Source organism: Lithobates pipiens, unplaced genomic scaffold (assembly GCF_037356315.1).
Source record: "Lithobates pipiens isolate NorthernLeopardFrog02 unplaced genomic scaffold, aLitPip1_a1.2 Scaffold_27, whole genome shotgun sequence".
Lineage (NCBI taxonomy): Eukaryota > Metazoa > Chordata > Amphibia > Anura > Ranidae > Lithobates > Lithobates pipiens.
Window position 1 is genome coordinate 15,564,827 of NW_027507788.1, and position 19,556 is coordinate 15,584,382.

General features: G+C 44.6%; 1 protein-coding gene and 1 pseudogene across 1 annotated transcript in view; both read right to left on the minus strand.

The window, feature by feature from the left end:
- The window catches only part of LOC143933363 (uncharacterized), a 67,684-nt gene extending 48,495 nt beyond the window's left edge, over window positions 1-19,189 (minus strand). The window contains exons 1-3 of the mRNA XM_077456231.1: window positions 19,081-19,189; window positions 5,477-5,593; window positions 2,197-2,346 (exon numbers count right to left, since the gene is read on the minus strand). Of these exons, the coding sequence (XP_077312357.1) occupies window positions 2,197-2,346; window positions 5,477-5,593; window positions 19,081-19,135 (322 nt within the window). The 5' untranslated portion in view covers window positions 19,136-19,189. The remainder of the gene's footprint in view (window positions 1-2,196; window positions 2,347-5,476; window positions 5,594-19,080) is intronic.
- On the minus strand, window positions 12,198-12,359 carry LOC143934671 (U2 spliceosomal RNA; annotated as a pseudogene).
- Window positions 19,190-19,556: the final 367 nt, after the last annotated feature.

Genomic DNA, 19,556 nt, shown 5'->3' on the forward strand with positions numbered 1-19,556 from the left:
GTTCCATTCATAAACAGCCAAATTTGAAAGGAAATTCCAACTCCTATAATTTAATAGTTAGTAATAGTAATTATTTCAGATTTTCGGGTTTTTTGAATTTCCAAATTTTCGATTTTACGAATCTTCGAATTAACGAATACCGCATCTAAACAAATGGAACATAATGAATTCAAATTTTTCCGAAGTTACAAATTTATTCGAAATAACGAATTTCGATCATAACGAATGACCCGAAAAATTCAACGAATTAACAAGACCTGTTTTACAAATGTTTCCAAAGATTCGGAAATTTGAAAGTTCGAAAATCCGAAAATACAAAAATTCCCAAATAAGAATGAAAATACAAAAATTCTAAAGAACAAAAATAAGAACGAAAGTCCAACAATTCAAAAACCTGAAATAATAACTAGCTAATAATTAATAATAATAATAATAATAATAATAATAATAATAATAAATATTACTATTAAATTATAGGTATTGGAATTTCTTTCAAATTTGGCTGTTAGTGAACATAATGAATATGAATTTATCCAAAGTTATGAATTATCCAAAATATCGAATGCCGCATCTAAATGAATGGAATGTAACTAATTATTATTAATAATGAATAATAACTTTTTATTATTATTATTATTAATTAGTTACATTCCATTCATTTAGATGCAACATTCGATATTTCGGATAATTCATATTCGTTCCATTCATAAACAGCCAAATTTGAAAGGAAATTCCAATTCCTATAATTTAATAGTTATTATTTCAGATTTTGGGGTTTTTGAATTTCCAAATTCAAAAACCTGAAATAATAACTAACTTAACTAATAATAATAATAATAATAATAATAATAATAAATATTACTATTAAATTATAGGTATTGGAATTTCTTTCAAATTTGGCTGTTAGTGAACATAATGAATATGAATTTTTTCAAAGTTATGAATTATCCAAAATATCGAATGCCGCATTTAAATGAATGGAATGTAACTAATTATTAATAATAATAATAAATAATAACTTTTTTTTATTATTATTATTAATTAGTTACATTCCATTCATTTAGATGCGGCATTTGTTATTTCGGATAATTCATATTTGTTCCATTCATAAACAGCGAAATTTGAAAGGAAATTCCAATTCCTATAATTTAATAGTTATTATTTCAGATTTTCGGGTTTTTGAATTTCCAAATTTTTGAATTTTCGAATTAACGAATACTGCATCTAAACAAATGGAGCATAGCAAATTAATTTTTTTCCGAAGTTACAAATTTATTCAAAATAACGAATTTCGATCATAACGAATGACCCAAAAAATTTAATAAAAAAACAAAAACAAAAACTAATGAAATCAAAACGAACAAATTTTTCATCAGTGCACGTCTAGTATTTATCACAGTCAGATCAATAAAATATGATTTATGTTAATATTGTTAAAGTTGTTAATATTTATTTTTGTAACTTAAAGTGGAGGGCCACCCTGAAAAACAAAAATTTTTTAAAAATGAAAAAAAATCAAAAAAAAAATAAAATGAAAAAAATTTTTTTTTTTACTTACCAGAAATGCCTGTTGCTAGGCACATAATCCTAATCTTCCTCTTCCTCCTCCGCGGAGATCTTCTGCCTTCTCTCTTCGTCGCGGCGTCTTCTGGGTAATGGGTCGCGCTGTGTTCTGGGAACTGTGTGTTCCAGAACACAGTGCGTCCCATTCAGAAAGCGCTACGGGACTCGCGCATGCGCAGTAGGAAACGGGCAGTGAAGCCATCAGGCTCCACTGCCTGTTTCCCTTAGAGGGAATGGCGGCGCCGGGACCCGAGAGCCGAGGGACGGGTCGGCCTCGGGCGGCCGACATCGCAGGCGCCCTGGACAGGTAAGTGTGTTTATTAAGTCAGCAGCTGCAGTGTTTGCAGCTGCTGACTTTTTTTTTTCTTTTTTTTTTTTTAAACGGCCCTCCTCTTTAATTCTGCATAAAATGTTTAACAGGATGTCATGAGATAATTTATGAGGGCGTATTTATGGGGGCAGAATTAGGGGCGGGCAAGGTAGGGGTTGGGTGGGGCACCTGGTGGCGGAGTAACTCTGGTAGTTTAGGACTTTAAATTTTGAGCCCTGGCTTAGAGTTATACAAATAGGAAAATTGTGGAAATGTATACTATATTTGATTTTATATTGTGACCACACATGAGCAGTACTCACGCTGCGGCTGGGAAGGGGTGCAGTTATCGGTGTAACAACAAGAAATCCCCTTTTTTGATTTGCTGTTGTAAGTGCTGAAAATTCCCGGATGCCCACACTGAGTTTCCGGCACGCAGGTTCTTCCAAAGTACTCGCTCTTCTTCACTCCATCTACAAGTAGAGGGAAAAAAAAGATAACATTTTATACATTTTTTGTGTTTGGTTTAAATTGGTCGATTTGCATATTACTAGACCTCCCAGCTAAGGAAAATAAAAAAAGTCATCATAGATTTCATCAAAAAAATAAATAAATATCATGACTGTAACCTTTATACCAATATCTTCTTCACCACTTCCTGACCGCCCACTGCAGATATACGTGGGCAGGGTTGGCCACTCTGTGCCGGATCACGTACCTACCTAGTACGTGATCCAACACTTCCCGGTCTGGGGTGCGCGCCACCAGCAGCGCACTCCCAGCGGCGGGTACCGCAGACTTACTGTCCGCCGGCACCCACCGATTGTACAGTAGACAGGCAAACAAGGCAGATCTTCGTTCTGTCAGTAAGGAAGATTGCGTGGATCCTGTAGTACAAGACCCCTAGTAAAAGCACCTCCCCACCCCCACAGTGAGTAAGCACAGGCTAGGCACACAGTTAACCCTTTTATCGCCCCTGATGTTAACCCCTTCCCAGCCAGTGTCATTAGTACAGTGACAGTGCATTTATTTTAGCACTGATCGCTGTATTGGTGTCACTGCAAAGAAGGGAAAAAGAAAAACAATTGATCTGTAGTAAAAATCAGCACACAGTACACACATTACACATAGTTAGGCACACATTTACCCCTTGATTGCCTCTAGATGTTAACCCCTTCCTGCCCCGTGTCTCTAGTACAGTGACAGTGTATAGTATTACCACTGGTCACTGTATTAGTGTCATTGGTGATGTCAGTCAGTTCCCACAAAGCGTCAGTTAGTATCAGATTGTCTGCTACACCCTCACTGTCCCGCTATAAGTCACTGATCACCGCCATTAGTAGTATCTATCCCACAGTTTGTAGACGCTATAACTTTCACATAACCAATCAATATTCACTTATTGGGATTTTCTTTGCACCAACACTGTACACCCCACTGCCTACCTCTCTCTACACCCCACTACCCACCTCACTCTACACACCACTACCTACCTCACTGTACACCCCACTACCTACCTCACTGTACACCCTACTACCTACCTCACTGTACACCTCACTACCTACCTCACTGTACACCTCACTACCTACCTAACCCTACATCCCACTACGTACCTCACTCTACACCCCACTACCTACCTCACTGTACACCTCACTACCTACCTCACTACCTCACTAACACTACACCCTACTACCTACCTCACTCTACACACTACTACCTACCACACTGTACACCACATTACCTACCTCACTCTACACCTCACTACCTACCTCACCCTACACCTCACTGTACACCCCACTGTCCCCTCACTATACACCCCACTATCCACCTCACTGTACACCCCACTGTCCCCTTATACCCCCATATCCCCCTGTGCATCTCACTCCCCCCTGCACCCCACTGCCCTATTCACCCTACTGTCCCCTTTGCACACCACAACCCCCCTGTCCCCTAACTGTCCACCTCCATGCCCCCCTGTGCACTTGACTACTCCCCCATACACCCCACTACCCCCATGTCCACCCTGCTGTCCCTGTGTACCCCAATGCCCCCATTTCCCCCTGTTCAACCCACTGCTCCCCCGTGCAACCCACTGCCCCGTGTGCCCCCATCCACCGTACTGTCCCCCATGCACCTCACAACCCCCCTGGCCCCTCACTGCCCACCTCGCTGCCACCCTGTGCACCTCACAATCTCTGTGTACCCTGACTCTACACCTTACTGCCCCTCTGTGCACCTGACTACTCCCCCGTACACCCCACTACCCTCATGTCCACCCTATTGTCCCCATTTCTCACTGTTCCACCCACTGCTCTCCTCCTGCAACTAACTGTCCCCATGTACCCCACTGCCTCCCTGTGCACCACACAATACACCCAGCCATTGACTACACCCCTGCCCACTCTAACGCACTCTAATGTTCACCCTCACGGCCTCCTGTGCACCTGACTACCCCCCTGTCCACCCCACTGTCCCCCCATAAACTCCCATAAACTTCATGTGCACCCCACTATACACCCAGATCCCCTGTGCACTTGACTAAACCCCTGACCACTCTACTGTCCCCCGTCTACCCCCTATCTCTCCACAGCCCACTATCTGCCTCCACTCCTCTGTCCACTTCACTACCCCTCTGTCCTACCATTGAGCCTCACTGCCCACCTGTCCACTCCACTAGCCCCCCGTAACCCCACTGCCCCCCTGCATACTCTATTGTCCCTGAACTGCCCCTTAGTCTACCCCAATGCCTCTTGTTCACCCCACAACCCCCTACCTTCCCCCTGTCCAAAGAACCCATTCCTTTTTCACCACTGAGCACCATTGCCCCTCATTTCTCCACTAAGCATCTCTGCCCCTCCCTTGCTCTTTGCTGAACATGTTCCCTCATTTCCTTACTAGACACCAATGTTTCACATTTTACCCCAGTAATCGCCAAATTCTATTTTTTTCCTCCCACTGATGACAGACATTGGGCTTTTTTTTCTCACCACTGACCACAGATGATGGGAAATTTTTCCTCCCGCTGACCAACCACAAACCAGAAGCATTTGTCCCCCCCCCCCAGACCAGCAGTATATGGGGCACCAGAACACATGACCGCTGTCCCCTGTACATTGTGCGGATCAAAGTGTTCATTGCCTCTACAGTTACTGGTTGCAATCTCTGACTAATTAAGGTCTTCTATAAGGTAGGCTCACAGAAGGTTTTAGCTCTCTGCCCAGATTCTGTTTTATTTTATGGCTCCTAATGGCTCCTTAGGTCGAGCCGTGTCGGTGAAACTGAACTTACATCTCGGTGCTACAAAGCACCCAAGGTAGCCAAAGAGTCACCGTGACTCTGGGCCAGGGATCCTCAAACTACGGCCCCCCAGCTGTTACGGAACGACACATCCCATGGGGCATTGTAAAACACTGACATTCATAGACATGACTAGGCATGGTGGGAATTGTAGTTCCTGAACAACTGGAGGTCCGTAGTTTGAAGACCCCTGCTCTGGGCTGTTTGTCTATTTTTCCATAATATATACAGAAGGTCTAAGTCCAATCTAAGTCCAATAGGGAAAGTATTTGCTCATAAAAGATCATTGAGCGGCAGGTAGCATACCTTCTATGCTTACTGTGTGGGTAGCCGCACATACCCTCCCCGTGGCACACGACACATTATTCCCTGTGCAGAAAGTTGCACCTTGCACCAGGCAGACCGTGCAGGAGAGGGAGAGACCTGCAGGAAGAATACAAAACATTGTAATATATAAATGTATGACGTAAGAGGCAATCCTGTACAGTTCAGACTTTTTTTTAAACCCGCGGTGGTGCGCAAAACAAAACACCTAAGTGTTAGCCCTTGTACACACGGTCGGACATCCTGACAACCAAATCCGTTGGATTTTGTCCAACGGATTTGGTCCAACGGATTTTGTCCGAAACTGTTGTATACACACGGTCGGACAAAGTTGTCGGAAAATCCGAACGTTCAGAATGTGATGACGTAATTTAGTTCCGACGGGACTACGTTCAGGCTAGTAGCCAATAGCTTTGGTCTAGGAATTTGATATGAGCATGCGTGGCACTTTGTCCGATCGGAAATTCTCTACACACAATCGGACAAAGTCCGATCAGATCATGTTGTTGTCGGAAAATTTTATAGCCCAGCTGGAAAACTTGGTCCGTCAGATACTCCGACAGAAACAGTCCGATGGAGCCCACACACTGTCGCATTATTCGACAACACGGTCCGATCGGACATTGTCCATCGTAATATCCGACCGTGTGTACAAGGGTTTAAAGATGTGCACAATGGAAAAATGTGTTTCATTTTGGATTCATTCATTGAGTTAATCATAGTCATTATGTTAGAATATATCATTTTTGGAATTCGGTTTGTATTTTCCTTATTTTCAACTCGCTTCGAAATTCACATTTTTATGTTTGTTCTATTTTTTCTATTCTAGTCTGTTTTTTTCAATTTCTATTCTTTACTTTAACCACTTAAGGACCGCCACACGCCGATATACGTCGGCAGAATGGCACGGCTGGGCACAATCACGTACCGGTACATCATTCTTTAACCACCTCAATACAGTGCAGTTACACCCCCTTCCTGACCAGACCAATTTTCAGCTTTCAGTGCTCTCACAGTTTGAATGACAATTACTCAGTCATCCAACACTGTACCCATATGAAACGTGCGTCCTTTTTTACACACAAATAGAGCTTTCTTTTAGTGGTATTTAATCACTAGTGGGTTTTTTATTTTTTGTGCTATAAATAAAATAAAACGTAAATTTTGTGAAAAAAATGCCTTTTTCTTTGTTTCTGTCATAAATTTTTGCTAATTAGTAATTTTTCTCCATAAATTTTGGCCAAAATTTATACTGCTACATATCTTTAGTAAAAATAACCCACATTAGTATATATTATTTGGTCTTTGTGAAAGTTATAGAGTCTACAAACTATGGTGCCAATCGCTGAAAATTGATCACTTCTGATCAGGCCTTCAGTACATCAGGTGTACCTCATTTCTTGAGACACTAACAAGTCAGGAAAGTACAAATACCCCCCAAATGACCCCTTTTTACAAAGTAGACATCCCAAGGTATTAAGTAAGTAGCATGGTGAGTTTTTTTAAGTTGTCATTTTTCCCACAATTCTTTGCAAAATGAAGATTTTTTTTTTTTATTATTATTTTTTTTTTACAAAATTGTCATATTATCAGATTATTTCTCACACACAGCATATGCATACAACAAATTACACCCCAAAATACATTCTGCTACTCTTCCCGAGTACGGCGATACCACATGTGTGAGACTTTTATACAGCCTGGCCACATACAGAGGCCCAACATTGATGTAGTACCTTCAGACGTTCTACGAGCAAAAATGACGCATCTCATTTCTCAACCACCTATTACACTTTTGAAGGCCCTGGAGCACCAGGACAATGGAATTTCCCACAAAATGACCCCATTTTGGAAAGCAAACACCCCAAGGTATATTCTATGAGACATGGGCTGCAAATAGGTACTCGAGTACTCTGATGGGCTGGAGATAGGTACTCTGGTACTCTGATGGCCTGGTGACAGGTACTCGGGTACTCTGATGGCCTGGTGACAGGTACTCGGGTACTCTGATGGCCTGGTGACAGGTACTCGGGTACTCTGATGGCCGGGTGACAGGTACTCTGATGGTTTGGTGACTGGTATTTGGGTACTCTGAAGGGCGGTGACAGGTACTCATATGGACTGTGACAGGTACTTGGGTACTCAGATGAACTGTGACAGGTTCTCCGGTACTCAGATGAACTGTGACAGGTACTCAGTACTCTAATGGACTGTGACAGGTACTCGGTACTCTAATGGACTTTGACAGGTACTCGGGTACCCTGATGGACTGTGACAGGTACTCGGTACTCTAATGGATTGTGACAGGTACTCGGTACTCTAATGGACTGTGACAGGTACTCTGGTACCCTGATGGACCGTGACAGGTACTCGGGTACCCTGATGGACCGTGACAGGTACTCGGTTACTCAGATGAACTGTGACAGGTACTCGGGTACTCAGATGGGCCGTGACCGGTACTCGGGTACTCAGATGAACTGTGGCAGGTACTCGGGCACTCAGATGGGCTGGGACAGGTACTCGGGTACTCTGATGGGCTGTGACAGGTACTCGGGTACTCTGATGGGCTGTGACAGGTACTTGGGTATTCTGATGGGCTGTGACAGGTACTCGGGTACTCTGATGGGCTGTGACAGGTACTCGGGTACTCTGATGGGCTGTGACAGGTACTCTGATGGACTGTGATTGACAGGTACTATGAGGGGTGGTGACAGGTCCTCTTTATTGGGGGGGGAGGGGGCAGGCAGGCAATCAGTGTGATTGGTGTACACTAGGCGGTAACGAGATGTTACCGCAGTCTCCTCCTCACACACGATCGGTGTGTGAGGAGGAGAACAACCCGGTAACATCTCGTTACCGCGGTTTGTTTACATTTTAGTGATCGGCTGTGAAAGGATCACAGCTGATCACGTGGGTAAACAGCCGGCCAATGGCTGTTTACCAGCGTCGGTGACGAGCAGTGTTCCCGGGGAACACGCCGCCACTGACGTGCACGCGCAGCATGCTCACGATCGCGCACCTGCGCCATGCACGGTCGGGGTGTGACCATCTGTGATCGGCCGTGACTTCATCACGGCCGATCACGTGGTAAACAGCCATAACCAATGGCTGTTCACCCCCTTCGGTGGCGAGCGGTGTCTCCGTGACACGCCGCCACCGAAGAAACAGGGATGCGCGCGCACGATCACGCGCATTCCCTGTTTAAACGGGAGGACGTCATATGACGGCCTCCCGCCACAATAGGTGCGCCGCCTGGCCGTCATTTGACGGCCGGCGGTCAGGATCTAGTTAAGTGCCCAGCCGTGAGTCGGGAGCGCGCCGCCAGCGGTGTGCTCCTGACCCGGTCCCGTGCTCCGTGACCGTGGCCGCGGGACCAGCGGACCCGATCGCCTCTGGTGTCCCGCAAATCGGGTCACAGAGCTGAAGAACGAGGAGAGGTCTATGTAAACAAACCTCTCCCCGTGCTTCCCTGTGTGGCTGTTACCGATCGTATGTTTCCTTTTATAGGGAAGGACGATCAGTGATGTCACAAGCCAAGCCACGCCCCCTACAATAAAAAAAACATATCACGTCACACATAACCCCTACACTGCCCCCTAGTGGTTAACTCCTTTACTGCCAGTGTAATTTACACAGGAATCAGTGCATTTAAATAGCACTGATTGCTGTATAAATTACAATGGTCCCAAAAATGTGTCAAAAATGTCCGATGTGTCCGCCATAATGTTGCAGTCACAATAAAAATCACTGATCGCCGCCATTACTAGCGAAAAAAAAAAATATTAATAAAAATGCTATAAAACTATCCCCTATTTTGTAAATGCTATAACTTTTGCGCAAAACCAATCAATAATCGTTAATTGGGATTTTTTTAACCAAAAATACGTAGAAGAATACGTATCGGCCTAAACTGAGGAAAAAAAATGTTTTTTTTTATATATTTTTTGGGGATATTTATTATAGCAAAAAGTAAAAAATATTGCATTTTTTTCAAAATTGTCGCTATATTTTTGCTTATAGCGCAAAAAATAAAAACCACAGCGGTGATCAAATACCACCAAAAGAAAGCTCTATTTGTGGGAAAAAAAGGACGCCAATTTTGTTTGGGAGCCAAGTCGCACGACCGCGTAATTGTCAGTTAAAGCGACGCAGTGCCGAATCGCAAAAAGGGGCCTGGTCCTTTGGCTGCAAATTGGTCCGTGGCTTAAGTGGTTAATATTTCATTCTACTCTAATCTTTTATTTTCTGTTTTATTCTATTCCTTTGGTTGTATACAATTTCATTCTATTCTTTTCTATAAAGCAGACTAAATAGGAATCATCATCTTATTTCTCTTTTTTTTCCCTTACTGTTTCCATTTCAAATTCATTTTTCCAATTCATTCTCAAATTCTAATTCATTTGCAAATTCAAATTAAATTTTTAATTCGAATTCGGATAATTTGGTTTGCTATAATGTGTTTAGAATTTGTTGATTGGATACATCCGAATCTCCAAATCGTGAAAATTTCCATTTGTAATGAAACAAATTGCACATGTCTACTAAGTGTACAAAAAACAAAATTGCATGTAAAAAAACACACACACAAAAGTATGCTTAAGGGGGAGTCTCTAGTCCACCTCACAAAGAAGTAGGACCTTGCGCTGACCCTCCGGGGTGCAAGGCTCCTGACAGGGGCAAGGCCCAACTTGGTCCACCTAGCCAATGGTCTAGCGGACCCCTCGTCTCATGGATAGCCAAAGCCAACCACCAAGTACTAGGTGAGGGGCTCTTCCAAAGAGAGACCCCTTGGTTTAGGGGAGGAAGGAACCCGATAGCCACAAAGCCTTCCCCTAGAAGCCACACCCTCCAACCAAGTGAGAAAGAAAACACAGAGAAAAGTGCAGAACAATAAATAAATAGGGAGGATACAGGTGCACTGGCTAGGCCTCATGGCCTGGTTTTCCCCAAATTTAGCTAAAAGGCCTAGCCCATGGAGGTGCAGTGCAGAATAAAAACCTGTAGTTATGGGACCTTGTGTTCGTTCACAGTGAGTTTTCCCAGGCCCAATGTTACTAAGAGCAAGGATATGTGTGTGAGCCGCTCAGGTTGTATGGGAATGAAGTCCTGTGCCCACTGCTGTGAGTGCCAGCTGTGAAGGGAGCTTGCCTATGTTCCAGTCAATAGTAGAGTGGCTAGGTGTCCTGAGAGCTGCACATCAAGTCAAGACCTGCTGTATGTCAGTGAATGGCAGTCTCAGCCTGGATCCCGACCTGGCGGCACCTCAACGAGTTTCACTCCGACCACCAGGGCTTAATCATAAGTAAGTACTTATGAGTAAGTTCCGGTGGGGACATGGCATGGTGGGGCCCAGACTGAGACTGCCATTGACTATCAAACAGTAGGTCATGACTTGATTTGCGGGTTCTCGGGACACCTATTACTCTACTATTGCCTGGAGCATAGGCAAGCTTCCTTCACAGCTGGCACTCACAGCAGTGGGCACAGGACTTCATTCCTATACAACCTGAGTGGCTCACACACATATCCTTGCTCTTAGTAAGACTTGGACCTGGGAAAACCCACTGTGAATGAGTACAAGGTCACATCACTACAGGTTTTTTTCTGCACCGCACCACCATGGGCTAGGCCTTTTGGCAAAATTTGGGGCAATTTTTGCTACCAGGCCACGAGGCCTAGCCAGTGCACGTGCATCCTCACTATTTATTTATTGTTCTACACTTTTGTCTGTCTTCATGCCCATACAACCTGAGCGGCTCACACACATATCCTTGCTCTTAGTAACACTTGGACCTGGGACACCTAGTCACTCTCTACTGTTACTAAGAACATCCCCGGAATGATCAGCTCCCAGAGGGCACTGACACCGTGGGTTCTCTGCTTTCCTGGCGTATGGCCAGACCAGGTAGACCAATTCAAAACAGGAGGCACTGGGCCCATCCAGTTATCCTGGTGTAATTTTTTTTAAATAAAATTGGTGCTGCACTATTTATCCCATATGTAACTCTTATCACTAAAGCAAAAACATAAATGTGTGATCAGGTAAAGTGCAATAAAGTGCATGGATTATAGTGCTAATTGCCCATCAAATAAATTCCTTTTCCTCATCTGTATCTCCAAAACATTACTTCATAATCCGTTTGAAAAGTATAAAACCAAATATTGCACAACAGTGTTCTTTAAATTAATAAAACTAAATTAAATGCTTGTGTGATTCCAATAAAGTACTCTCAACCAGTAGCTTCATCCACAATCACTCTACATGCTTGTGCTCCATCTTCCACCTTTAAGCCCTTAGTGGGCGCCACTCCCCAGATATCATGCAACCCCATACATACATAAAAAGCTCAACGTCACTTTTTTTATGCCTCCACAGCTCTCGCGCTCCAGCCTCCACCAGCTCTGGGCAACTCAACCATAAGAAGAAAACTCCCAATAGTGTAATATCGCTTTTGATTGTATTCTAAAAACAGTTTATTGCACCAACAAAATGGTAGAGGTAACACAGTTTATACAGTCCTATTGGCTCCATACTTCCTGTATTAAAGATTGGCATGTGATCTAAGGCACCGGAAGTTGCATCACTGGAAGTGATGTAATTAGCGAGGCTCCGCCCAACTACTTTCGTCAATTATGACGTCATCAGGGGATCCTTTATACATTTTATATACTCCTGGGGGAATTACTTATATATGCCACATCCCATGGGTGCCTTGGTTTCTTTTCCAGCTGGTACTACTCTTTAGAGTACTCAGCATACCAGTGGGGACACTATACAGCCATCCATTCCTGTGGCGCAGCACCCTACTGGACACTGATAAGAACAGACACTACACTTGATCTTAGCCAAAAGGCCAGAGAAGATCCTGTACAGTTCAGATTTTCATGTTATCGCACACCCTAAATAAGCCCTTTCCCTTTGCTTGTGTTGCTTCTTCATACTGTAGGCAGCTTAAATATGAAACATCCTGGATTATGGAGAGTGGGAGACCCGTATTACGTGCACAGCAGATGTTGAGACCCACAGCAGGAGGCTATTAATCTAAAAGCACACAAAAGCACACTGAGCTGTCTGTGTAATTTTTGATGAATAACCACCTACCTTCCGAAGAAGTAAACTTTTTGTTTTAGGAAACACGTACAGTTTATGGCTGCTCATGGTTTTCCTTGCTGGAGGTTCTGGCATGAGGAAGTAAAGCCCTGCCTCTACAAAAATAGCTGCCTTCACATAGGGACACAGTGCAGAACAAGGCTTGGCAAGTCTATAATGAGAAAAAAACAGATGCAGAGAGACCACAGGTGACTAGTATTCTGTTCGCTCCTCAATAATGTTGAGGGTGCCACCATTCCCATAACTGCAACCTTTGGTATGATAGAGATTCTCAGCAAACTCAAATGATACCATATGATATAAGTTTGTTGTTTCTCAGATTGTCTGTTTAATCCCATTAACATTGTAATATCTGTAATTATTGTTTTGGTCTTTGTTGAATTAGTATACAATCCTTCCCTACAGAATAAATATATTATCACTTATGCCGAGAAGAGGTAGTTTAGGAAAAAAGGACAACGTGTGCACTCCCCTCCCCCGTCCCTTAATTTTTTTCAAGTTCCCAACATATATATTTCCCAAAATACTTCATACTCTTTAGCTAGTTCCCATTATATAGAGCAGCCTCGACTAAGGTTCTGTGAAATCCTAGGGCTCTTCTAAAGATTGCTAGGGGTTTCTTGAGTAAAGCGCAATTTCTGTTTTTTCGATCAGTACCCGGTAATGACTATGGTCTTGTTAGATATCTGTAAGGGTATTCTTCCCAATGACCACCAATGTAAGCAACATTCTTCCAACTGACGGCAAATGCAGTGGCGGCTGGTGAAGTTTTAGGATGGGGGGTGCGCAAGACCACGCCCCCTCAGATTTGGCCCCTCCCACTTCTCACAAGCCACACACCTTAGCGAATCAACATCATATACCAGGCTGCACATTATACACTGGGCTCTGCTAAAGCAGATGAATCATGCCTATCTTGTGTATAACCACAGCAGGCACCTTTTCTGCAACCTGTAAATCGCACATATTTGAAATCTGCAACCTGTAAATCACACATATCTGCATTTTGCAACCTGTAAATTGGCCATATCTGCATTCTGCAACATGTAAATCGCACATATCTGCATTCTGTAAATCGCATTCTGTAAATCGCACATATCTGCATTCTGTAAATCGCACATAACTGCGTTCTGCAACCTGTAAATTGCCCATATCTGCATTCTGCAACATGTAAATTGCACATATCTGCATTCTGTAAATCGCATTCTGTAAATCACACATCTGCATTCTGTAAATCGCACATATCTGCATTCCGTAAATCGCATTCTGTAAATCGCACATATCTGCATTCTGTAAATCGCACATATCTGCAACCTGTAAATAGCACATATCTGCATTCTGTAAATCGCATTCTGTAAATTGCACATATCTACAACCTGTAAATCGCACATATCTACAACATGCAAATCGCACATATCTACAACCTGCAAATCGCACATATCTAGAACCTATAAATCGCACATATCTACAACCTGTGAATAGCACATATCTACAACCTGCAAATCGCACATATCTACAACCTGTGAATAGCACATATCTACAACATGCAAATCGCACATATCTACAACCTATAAATCGCACATATCTACAACCTGTGAATAGCACATATCTAAAACCTGCAAATCGCACATATCTACAACCTGTGAATAGCACATATCTGCATTCTGTAAATCACATTCTGTAAATCGCATATATCTACAACCTGTAAATCACACATATCTACAACATGCAAATCGCACATATCTGCAACCTGTAAATCGCACATATCTACAACCTGTAAATCTTGTTTGGGGGGGCAGGTATGGGGGTTAATGCTGCCGACCACGCAGCATTAACCCCCATACCTGCCCCCCCTAAACAAGATTTAAAAAAAGGGTTAATATCGGTGGTCGGCAGCATTAACCCCCCACCCCGCCCAACAAGATTTTAAAAATAAGGGTTATTAATCGGTGGTCGGCAGCTTACCCCACCCCCAGACAAGATTTAAAAAAAAAGGGGTTATTATTAAAAACCCTTTTTTTTAAAGCTTCTTTGGGGGGGTATGCTGCCGGTCACTGATAACACTATTTCTTTAACCACTTCCCGACCGCCGCACGACGATGTACGTCGACAGCATGGCACGGGCAGGCATATGGGCGTACATGTACGTCCCTGCCTTCCCGCGGGTCGGGGGCCCGATCGGGCCCCCGCCCGGTGCCTGCGGCGGTCGGTATTCGTGCGGGAGCGATCCCGGACGAGGGGGCGGCCATTCGTTCATGGCCACCCCCTCGCAATCGCTCCCGACGAATAGGAATCGTTCGTGACATCACTTCCTCTCCTGTAATGTAAACACAGGAGAGGAAGTGATGTATTCTCTCCTCCGTGTCGGTATTTTTCGTTCCGGCACCGAGGAGAGAGGATCGGTGAGTTGCACCAACACGTCACTACACAGTAGAACATGCCAGGCACACTCACACCCCCCCGATCACCCCCCCAATTACCCCTGCCCCCCAGTCACAGTGACACCAATGTCATTTTTTATTTTTTTGCATTGGTGTCATTTGTGACTGTAATAACTGTTAGGGCAGTTAGGGTTAGCCCCCTTTAGTTCTAATGTACCCCCCTAACCCCCCCAATAAAGGTTTAACCCCGTGATCACCCCCCGTCGCCAGTGTCACTAAGGCTGGGTTCACATTGCAGCGGTTTATGAGAACGAATGTGATTCGCACCGCACTGCAGTGCAAATCACATCCAATCTCTGTGCGATTCGAGTTCAGCCATTCGCCGCACCCGCCGCACCCGCCGCAAATTCGCACGGGACCCTTTTTTTGGCCCGCAGCAGAATCGGATCGCATGGGTGTTCACACCATGCGATCCGAGTTTGCAGATCGCACTGCGATATGCGAACTGATCTGGGGGTGTCATTAACATTTCACTGACACTCCCAGCAGTTCGCATAGGGCAGTGTGAACTGCCGCCGGGAGGCATGCGATGCGGGAACCCGCCGCGGATTCGTGGCGTTCCCGCATCGCTCCAGTGTGAACCCAGCCTAATAAGCGATCATTTTTCTGATCGCCGTATTAGTGTCACAGGTGAGGCTAGTTAGGCAGGTAGGTATTTAGGTTCGCCGCAGCTTTTTATAGCGCCAGGGACCCCCATATACTACCGCATAAAGCCCCCTAATTGCCCCCTAGTTAACCCTTTCACCAGTGATCACCATATAACTGTTACAGGTGACGCTGGTTGGTTAGTTATTTTTTTATAGTTTCAGGGCACCTGCCATTTATTACCTAATAAAGGTTTAACCCCCTGATCACCCGGCGGGTGTCATTTGTGACTGTAATAACTGTTAGGGCAGTTAGGGTTAGCCCCCTTTAGTTCTAAGGTACCCCCCCTAACCCCCCAATAAAGGTTTAACCCCGTGATCACCCCCCGTCGCCAGTGTCACTAAGGCTGGGTTCACATTGCAGCGGTTTATGAGAACGAATGTGATTCGCACCGCACTGCAGTGCAAATCACATCCGATCTCTGTGCGATTCGAGTTCAGCTATACAGATAGTATGGCTGAATTCGTGTCGCACCCGCCGCACCCGCCGCAAACTCGCACGGGACCCTTTTTTTGGTCCGCAGCAGAATCGGATCGCATGGGTGTTCACACCATGCGATCCAAGTTTGCAGATCGCACTGCGATATGCGAACTGATCTGGGGGTGTCAGTAACATTTCACTGACACTCCCAGCAGTTCGCATAGGGCAGTGTGAACTGCCGCCGGGAGGCATGCGATGCGGGAACCCGCCGCGGATTCGTGGCGTTCCCGCATCGCTCCAGTGTGAACCCAGCCTAATAAGCGATCGTTTTTCTGATCGCTGTATTAGTGTCACAGGTGACGCTAGTTAGGCAGGTAGGTATTTAGGTTCGCCGCAGCTTTTTATAGCGCCAGGGACCCCCATATACTACCGCATAAAGCCCCCTGATTGCCCCCTAGTTAACCCTTTCACCAGTGATCACCATATAACGGTTACAGGTGACGCTGGTTGGTTAGTTATTTTTTTATAGTTTCAGGGCACCCGCCATTTATTACCTAGTCTCACTAGTGTACCCCTAAATTTAGGGGTGTCTACTTTCCAAAATGGGGTCATTTGGGGGGGGTTTGTGCCATCTTGGCATTTTATGGCCTTCAAAACTGTAACGCCCTTAGAAAGCCTGAAGGCGGTGCTTGGTTCTCGGGGCCCCGTACGCGGCTAGGCTCCCAAAAAGTCCCACATATGTGGTATCCCCGTACTCAGGAGAAGCAGCAGAATTTATTTTGGGGTGTTATTTCACATATGCCCATGGCATGCGTGAGCAATATATCATTTAGTGACAACTTTGTGAAAAAAAAAAAAAAAAGTTTGTAATATTCCCGCAACTTGTGGCAAAATATAAAATATTCCATGAACTCAACATGCCTCTCAGCAAATAGCTTGGGGTGTCTACTTTCTAAAATGGGGTCATTTGTGGGGGTTTTGTGCCATCTTGGCATTTTATGGCCTTCAAAACTGTAATAGGTAGTGAGAAGTGAACTCAAAAATTTACGCCCTTAGAAAGCCTGAAGGCGGTGCTTGGATTTCGGGGCCCCGTACGCGGCTAGGCTCCCAAAAAGTCCCACATATGTGGTATCCCCGTACTCAGGAGAAGCAGCAGAATTTATTTTGAGGTGTCATTTCACATATGCCCATAGCATGTGTGAGCAATATATCATTTAGTGACAACTTTGTGTAAAAAAAAAAATATATATATTTTTTTGTCATTATTCAATCGCTTGAGGCAAAAAAATAAAATATTCAATGGGCTCAACATGCCTCTTATCAATTTCCTTAGGGGGTCTACTTTCCAAAATGGGGTCATTTGGGGGGGTTTTGTACTGCCCTGCCATTTTAGCACCTCAAGAAATGAGATAGGCAGTCGTAAACTAAAAGCTGCGTAAATTCCAGAAAACGTACCTTAGTTTGTAGATGTGACAACTTTTGCGCAAACCAATAAATATACAATTATTGACTTTTTTTTTACCAAAGACATGTGGCTGAATACATTTTGGCCTAAATGTATGACTAAAATTGAGTTTATTGGATTTTTCTAATAACAAAAAGTAGAAAATATCATTTTTTTTCCAAATTTGCGGTCTTTTTACGTTTATATCGCAAAAAATAAAAATCGCAGAGGCAATCAAATACCATCAAAAGAAAGCTCTATTTGTGGGAAGAAAAGGACGCAAATTTTGTTTGGGTACAACATTGCATGACCGCGCAATTACCAGTTAAAGCAGCGCAGTGCCAAAGTGTAAAAAGACCTCTGGTCATTTACCAGCAAAATGGTCCGGTCTGAAAGTGGTTAAATCTTGTTTAGCAGGGGGTGGGGGGGGGGGGGGGGGGTTGGGGTATGCTGCCGAGTGCGACCACCATAAGATACATCGATGTGGAGGGTGTATCGGCGGCTGGGCGGAATAAATGATCAAGATTGTATAAGCTGCCATGCGGCAGCCCCTTACCTGATCCTCTCAGGCGGGCAGAAGAGAGAGGTGCCGTGCCAACGTCACTTCCTTGAGTGACGTCGGAACCACCGCCCACCGCTCACTCAAGTGCAAGTCTATGCACTTGCTCGGCCAGTCGATCGTGCCGGAAGCTGTGGCGCGATCGGCTGCACCACAGAGCGCTCTTTTTTTGAGCAAATGAAGCGCCTCATCTGCAATCTTGTGATTGCATAGATGTGGCGCTTCCTATATTGCACTGCGCCCGGCGCCAGTGCACATAGGGAGGGAAATTTAAAAAAAAACATTCTTAAAGGGACATGTTTAAAAAAAATATATATTTTTTTTTACTACATGGGAGGGGGGGGGGGGGCGCCCGGGCGCCCCCTATGGACGGGCCTCCACTGGGCAAATGTAGGGCACATTCTTCCAAATATCCACCATTATAAGGATCATTCTTACAATTGACTTCTAATGCCTAACTGGCATCCTTTGCTCTTCAGGCTGGGTTCACACCTAATACCGATGCGGCTCACAGCAGGGATCCAGTGCATCTCAATTCTCCATTTCAGGGACGAATCAGGCTCACATTTTTGCCTGAATATGGATCTAAAATGGAGCCAAAGACGCACAGGACCTTGTGCAATTTGCGCCGCAGCCGCCATGAAGACTTGTGAACTGGCTCCATTGGAAACCCGCATCCGATTGGCAAAGGTGCGAACCCAGCCTCAGAGGGCTAAGCTTTCAAAGATCCACATTGGGACCTAGTGAGGCCATAGACAGCTTGATAAACGTCAGAGACCTTGAGCATGGCTTGCAATTAGCAGGCAGGGAGTCTATTATCAATGAACTACGTTTACGGTGTAGACTGCGGGTTCTATCATTTTTGACCCTCACCCCCTCCATTGCAGAGCTGTAAGTGGTCACCTCTTCTGACCCCCCCTGGGTCCGGCCCTGATCGTCTCCCTTCAGAGCAGGCATTACACTAACCTGATTTTGCAAAGAAGGAGAGAATACAGAGGAGCGTCACGTATGGTTTCATCATGTCCTGACCACGGATTCTGACTCAACTGTAAGTCAGTGTAACATTAATGGAGACTTGAGTCCTTCCTTGTAAACATTAGCTAGATATTGTTCCAGTTACACATTTATTATAGGTGTGGATGGAATAAAAGAAAAGCAATCTGAACTTTAAAACTTCTGACAAATATTAAAGCTGAACTTCGGCCTTCCTTTAATTTTTGCACCGTTGTACGGATTTATTCTGATTTCACTGCACACTGTCAGCTTCCCACAGTGTGCAATAGAAGCTGCCGCAAGTCAGATAGAGTCTGCCTCATCTCCTGGCTGGAGGATGTCCAGCATCATCCAGCCAAACTGGCCCTCCCTTTTCATTCATTGGATTTTGATTGTGAAAATCATGGTGGCTCAGCGTCGTATGTTGGCCTTACGCAGGGTGGACTGCT